This window comes from Electrona antarctica (genome assembly GCF_951216825.1).
Source record: "Electrona antarctica genome assembly, chromosome: 5".
NCBI lineage: Eukaryota > Metazoa > Chordata > Actinopteri > Myctophiformes > Myctophidae > Electrona > Electrona antarctica.
This window is the reverse complement of record NC_136810.1, coordinates 31662225-31668224: the sequence shown is the minus strand read 5'-3', so window position 1 is coordinate 31668224 and position 6000 is coordinate 31662225. Positions and strand designations below refer to the sequence as shown.

The 6000-nt window shown below is 40.6% G+C and overlaps 1 protein-coding gene across 1 annotated transcript in view; it reads right to left on the bottom strand.

Annotated features, from left to right (window-relative positions):
- Positions 1 to 881: 881 nt before the first annotated feature.
- Positions 882 to 6000, bottom strand: part of LOC306923490 (uncharacterized protein) — a 70228-nt gene continuing 65109 nt past the window's right edge. The window contains exons 28-40 of the mRNA XM_079501616.1: positions 4233 to 4412; positions 3938 to 4138; positions 3715 to 3856; positions 3496 to 3629; positions 3250 to 3403; positions 3010 to 3117; positions 2467 to 2565; positions 2164 to 2307; positions 1935 to 2012; positions 1718 to 1850; positions 1479 to 1625; positions 1298 to 1370; positions 882 to 1123 (exon numbers count right to left, since the gene is read on the bottom strand). Coding sequence (XP_079357742.1) covers positions 940 to 1123; positions 1298 to 1370; positions 1479 to 1625; positions 1718 to 1850; positions 1935 to 2012; positions 2164 to 2307; positions 2467 to 2565; positions 3010 to 3117; positions 3250 to 3403; positions 3496 to 3629; positions 3715 to 3856; positions 3938 to 4138; positions 4233 to 4412 — 1777 coding nt within the window. The 3' untranslated portion in view covers positions 882 to 939. The remainder of the gene's footprint in view (positions 1124 to 1297; positions 1371 to 1478; positions 1626 to 1717; positions 1851 to 1934; positions 2013 to 2163; positions 2308 to 2466; positions 2566 to 3009; positions 3118 to 3249; positions 3404 to 3495; positions 3630 to 3714; positions 3857 to 3937; positions 4139 to 4232; positions 4413 to 6000) is intronic.

Here is a 6000-nt window from a genome sequence, read left to right as displayed (position 1 = left end):
CTTTGATACATTTCCAACTGGTGGTAGCATTGGTCCAATCTAGTTTCCCTGGCTTCTTGCTCCCCTCTACTGGAGATAGCAGAGGTAGATTACCAACATTGATCAACATGGAGAGAGGAATATGGTCAGTAGTAGCCAAGTCATAGTTGATATGCATGGACTGTAAAGAGGCATGTGCATCTACAGTACTTCTACAGTGATCGAGCCATGAGGTTGTATGCCAAGCCTCGCTGATATAAGTGTAGCTATCAGAGGGTAAAAGTTCCTTGCTAGAGAGGATCAAACCATACTCAGTACAGAACATATCATGCACCCAGCACAAATCACACAAAGTGCAGTGCAGTTATTGATTGACAAAAGGTGCATAATTGGTGCATAATTGTACGTGACAGTATATTTGTACAGATCTGTCAAAAAGATGAAAACAAAAATCTTGAGAGGTTATTCCCATTTTATTCCTGAGTGCCATGTGGTGGGGTAGGGTTAGCAAAGTATTCGTAGTCTTTCGTTTGGCTTACACACCTGACTGGAATACCTTTTTTGGACAATACAATAAGAGTGCAAACATTTCTGTCATCTTTGTCATTATAGTAGCCTACTGATGTACTTTGATGGCTATAGCATTTTTCTTTTCTTAAAATAAATGTTGCAAGCATTGCTATAGTTTGTTCAATAACAGTCTCCAGCGGTTTAGTAAATACATTTTCAGGTCGGGACAAAGTTTTCAACCAAGGGTTCAAGGGAACTCATATTTGTTGAGAAAACAAAGTTGTAGACTTCTTAAATTACCTCTGTTAAAATGTAGCGTCTATGGAGTCACCACTAACCCCGAAAGGGGCCGTATTAAGGGGGGCGGGGAAATTCTGTGAGATAGGCTTATTGCAACCCACCTCAAAATTTATTTTCCGTTGCTGTTATATTAAGGGAATGCTGTCGATACTACAGTTCACTGTGAACTACATTCTCTTGACTCTGGTGAATCTTCTCAGGAACAGTTTGAGTCAGCAAGGTGTAGCGGTCCTTCTTCAGGTGCTGAGCAGACATCTGTTCCAACCCAATGGACAGGTAGTGTTCATCAGCACCGTACTGATGCCAATGTACAAGGCCAACTCCATTAGGCGACCTAGTACATACAAAGTTTGTTTTTAAGTACAAATAGTAATGAGAGTATGTTGATAGACTTGCACTCATCTAATTATAAGATACTGGACTTTGGCTTAAACTCATTCCTGGTCTAAAATCTAAACTGGGTTGTACACATAAATGACGGCCACTGTGTATATGAGTGTAATCCTACCCCGTCCGAGCAAAGTTGCCCCAGTAGCTCATCATAGTTTTGCTGAGCTGTTCCTCTTCTTCTGTACATGGTACTGTAGTGATTAAGAAAAATGGTTGAGTGAAGCTCTGATGTACAATTTCAAAAAGTATTCATTCTTGGAAAGTCAGAGACAAATTAATGCCTACAATATTGCACTTACTAAATTCGGCATAGGAAGTTATAAAGCAGTATCCCAATACAGTGATGATTTCATCACCATGGTCTGATCCAACAAAGCTTGGCCTTCTCTCCTGCAGGAATTTGGGTGGATGCTGGTACTCATACAGATATACAGGAGCACCTGCATCTGGTTGTAGACAAAATTAGGTGTGTTTGTTTGAGGCAAACCGGGCTAAGAAGAACCATTCTCAAGATTACAATATTTTATTTCACAGTTACCTCTGTGGAAATTTGAAGTCTTAATGGCTGGAATGGTAAAAAGAATGTCCCCAAGCATCTCTGTAAATCCATCTCTAATTTTCAGTCGATCTCCAGAGCTTCCAATATATTCATTTGCCACAAGCTCTGGCAGCTTGAGGAAGACCGAAAAAACATTTAAGGTTAGACAGAAAACAGAATCAGGCCAGAAATGTATGCAAGGCAGTGTTTCTCTTACATGGGGATAGAACATGGCTAGAACATCCATGACATGTTCCCGGTCCATTCCCTCTGTCCAGTTTGGAGGAGCAAATAACTAAGAGAGCAAGCATGTTTTTATTTTTGTTTGTTTTGTAGAACAAACAAACAAACATGAACAATACAATGTTTTATAAAGACATATTAGTAAAGTAATTAAACCCAAAATAAAATGCAACAGTATCAAAGATAATGTCTCACGTACTTACCATAGGCAGTAGCCAGCCCCCTTCATCATTATTAACGCCTGTTATGAATGGTATTTTAAGAAGCTCGTGGTTTTGGTACAGTTCATTCACAGGTTTGGTCAGGAAGTGTCCATCAACATTAACAGGGTATCTTAACATGTTGTCCTTGAGGGAAAAGCATACCAATGTGTAAGAGATTTAAGAGTTATTGATATGAGAATCATTGTCAAACATTGGAGATTAGAAATGAGAAATTATAAACTATTTGATCAATTTGTTATGTCAGCAGATTATATATAATACATGACATGTGACATGTCTAACCTTTTCAATAGTCAGCATTGCATCAATGTCCATGGATCTCAGGCAGTCAGCAATCATTGTTGTGCTTGTGATGTCACAGCCTGATACATTGGCTAATAGCTGGCAATAAAGATCATAGAAATATATAATTGTAAAGAAGAAAAAATATAAATCGTGTTTGTATAATATTCTACATATTATGTATTTACTTATTTTATAAACTAAAATGTAAACTCAGGATCGATATGGGATTGACGTGTCTGGGGATCTCGGACTTGGCCAGCCTGTGTCATCAGTCATCTACAGGGTATTATTACATTATCTATGACATATGACAACACATTTGGGTAAGGTTATAGCCCGATCAGGGTAATATTTCAAATACAGAACAATGAGTGGAGGTACTTCTATGGCCTACTGACAGTGTGGACAAGAAATCTGTAGCTGATGGCTCCAGCAGTTTACAAGATCAGCTATGGACAGACAGAGTTATAGTTAAAGAGTTATAGACGGCTAGACTTCTGCAGAGCCATGCTGTGAAAATTAAGTAAACTGCTAAATTACCTGGGCGGTGGGCAAAGGATCTTGTGGAAAGAATAAGAAGTCCAATGCAGCAGTGCCACTCTCCGCGATTCCTCTGTGAAACAGGCCATCAGAAAATGGAGACAGAGCCTGATAATTCAAGCAACACAAAACATGGAATAAATGGAAAAACGAATTCAAAAATATTCCTGTATTCATTCTTAGACATTTTTCTTCAGTCATTGACTTTCAGAGAATATTTGTGTGCGGACTGTATCGTACCAGGAGGGACACACTCACTCCACCAGCAGACTCCCCAAATATGGTGACGGAACCTGGATCTCCTCCAAAGTTGTGGATGTGCTCCTGGACCCATCGCAGAGCTGCCACCTGGTCCAGTAAACCAAAGTTTCCTGACATCTGTTCATCTCCGGTACTGGAAAAAGGCCAACAATGAGGAATCGCTAAAACAAATCAAACCAAGGCATAACTTTTCACAGGATCTCATCATATGCACACCGTCCTCACCTGAGAAATCCCAATGCTCCTAAGCGATATTGGACCAGAACCACAACTACATCCTGGTAAGCAGCCAGGGCAGAACCATCGTACAATGAGGCTGAGCCACCTGTTAGCCCTCCACCATGGATCCAGACCATTACCTAGGAAGTGGAACATTGATTTTATTTTTTATTTTTTAAATTTGTAATTACTCACCAATTCTATGAGGTAAAACAGGGATCTTACTGGGAGTTTGACATCTTGAGCAGCAGTTGCAGGAGTGAAAATGTTGAGGTAAAGACAGTCTTCTGAGATGTCAGGAATATCTGCTGTCTCCGAGAATATCATATTTATCATATCCAGAAGAAACTGTCTATTTTGGACACAGCTGTGAAAAGAATCAAGTTAATATATGGAATAAAACTATCTAATAAACACCTACAGTAGTTGGACTGCATTAATGACTTACATGAATGGTTGTTGGGTGGCATCTCTCACTCCTTCCCATCCCTCTGCAGGCTGGGGTGGGGCCAGTCTCAGTGGTCCAACAGGAGGCTTTGCAAACGGAACTCCCAGGTAGACATGGACCCCCGTATCCTTCCCCTTTACACTCAAATGCTCTCCTCTCAGACTTCCCAGTTTTGTGTGGACTACAGGCCCCGTCTTTGGTCTGTGAGACAAGTATCATATATAGTGATGCTCTATTGAGTTTCAACATGAGTTTCAACATGAACAAACATACATATGTATATACAGAATCATACAGTTCACTGTTCTCCATCTTCTCTCTATGTTGTCTGATCTTCTCAGGAAGGGTTTCAGTCATGAAAGTGTAACTGTCCTTCCTTGGGTGCTGACCAGGTTCCTGCTCCATCCCAATTGAGAGGTAGTCTCTCTCGGCTCCATACTGTGGCCAGGTTACCAGGCCTGCTCCATTAGGTGATCTTCAAACACACAAACACACAGTACAGAAGGGAATTTGAACAGCGCAAAGAACATTAAGTCATCGCGCATTATAAAGCTTGTTAAAATGATATATAATTGTCTCCACCAGGCCAAAGGCTCTAATGCCAGGCCGAAGAAAGGTAGGTTCTAATGCGTGCAATGTTTCTAAGATGAGAGAAGGCAGTCTTGGTAGCCTGAATAATGTGCGCATTGAAATTAATTTCTGGATCAATAATAACCCCCAGGTTCTTTACTGTAGAGTTACTTCCTACAGTCAGGTTACTGATTCTGTCTCTTATCGATTATCTTTGCTCACTAGAACCAATTATGAGAACTTCTGTCTTATCCTATAGTTTGAGAAAGTTCTCACTCATCCAGTGTTTAATGCTGGACAGACAGGACAACAGTGGGTCAAGGGCAGAATGGTCGTCAGGAGCTACAGAGAGATATAGCTGGGTACCGTCTGCATTGAAGTGAAAATTCACCCCAAAGGCGCTAATAAGTTCTCCCAGCTACAGTATGTACAGAGAGAACAATAGAGGACCAAGAATTGAGGCCTGTGGAATACCAAACTGATGTGTGTCTGAGACAAAGTCGGATAGATTGACAAAGTAGCTTCTTCCTGATAAGTAGGACGAAAACCAAGATAAGGCCGTGCTCTATCTCTCCTACATACTCCTACATATTTATCCATACATCGCACACAATGCAGTATTATGTGTGTCTTAAGTACCAGGTCTTATTACAAACAGCCAAACAGCAGTGACCACGCCTCCAGGTCTTAAGTTAAGTAATAAGACCTGGTACTTAAGACACGCATAATACTGCCCTATATCTCTACTACAGGGAGCAATTAGGGGTTCAGAGTCTTGCTAAAGGACATTTCGACAATAACTCTGGGGGAGCCTGAGATCGAACTGGGAACCTTGCGGTTCTGAAGAGTTGCAGCCTTGCAGGGTAGAGTTGCCGGATTCTATACCCTGAGCCAAATTAGCCCTTTCACGCATGACGGTCACTACAGTGGACAGTTATTACAATGACCTTTTTCTATGGTAAGAATAGGTTTTGATGGCAGAGTTGCATATAAGCCACTAGAGGGGATGCCAGAGGACCCCCAACAATGCCATCCAGTGGCCAGCTATAGTTGTGAAAAATTCCAAGTATTGATTTTATATTGGGAAGAAATGACGATTGATCATCTGTCCACTAAATTTGACTACATGCGTCACTGGCTCTATTTCAACTACAATTCATACTATTGCTGCCACAGTTTGCTCTTGAAAATGCTTTATCTGCAGTAACATTTTTGGAAATAAATCAATGTATTCATGTTATTAGACAGCAACCTGCATGGTTTGTATCAAAAATAATGTTTTATGCATCATTATTTACATTATGCAAGTAATTTTGAGTCTATTTATATTTTGTAGAGCTCTAGTGCAGCAGATATAAGGCCTAATGGATAGTGGGGCAACTAAGACTTAGGTGAGGATGATGCTTGCTTGGCCAGTGGTGATCAATGGCTGCCAGAAAAATCTATAAATGTACGTCTGTAATCCACGTAACTCGAAAACCGTTCGCCCCCAA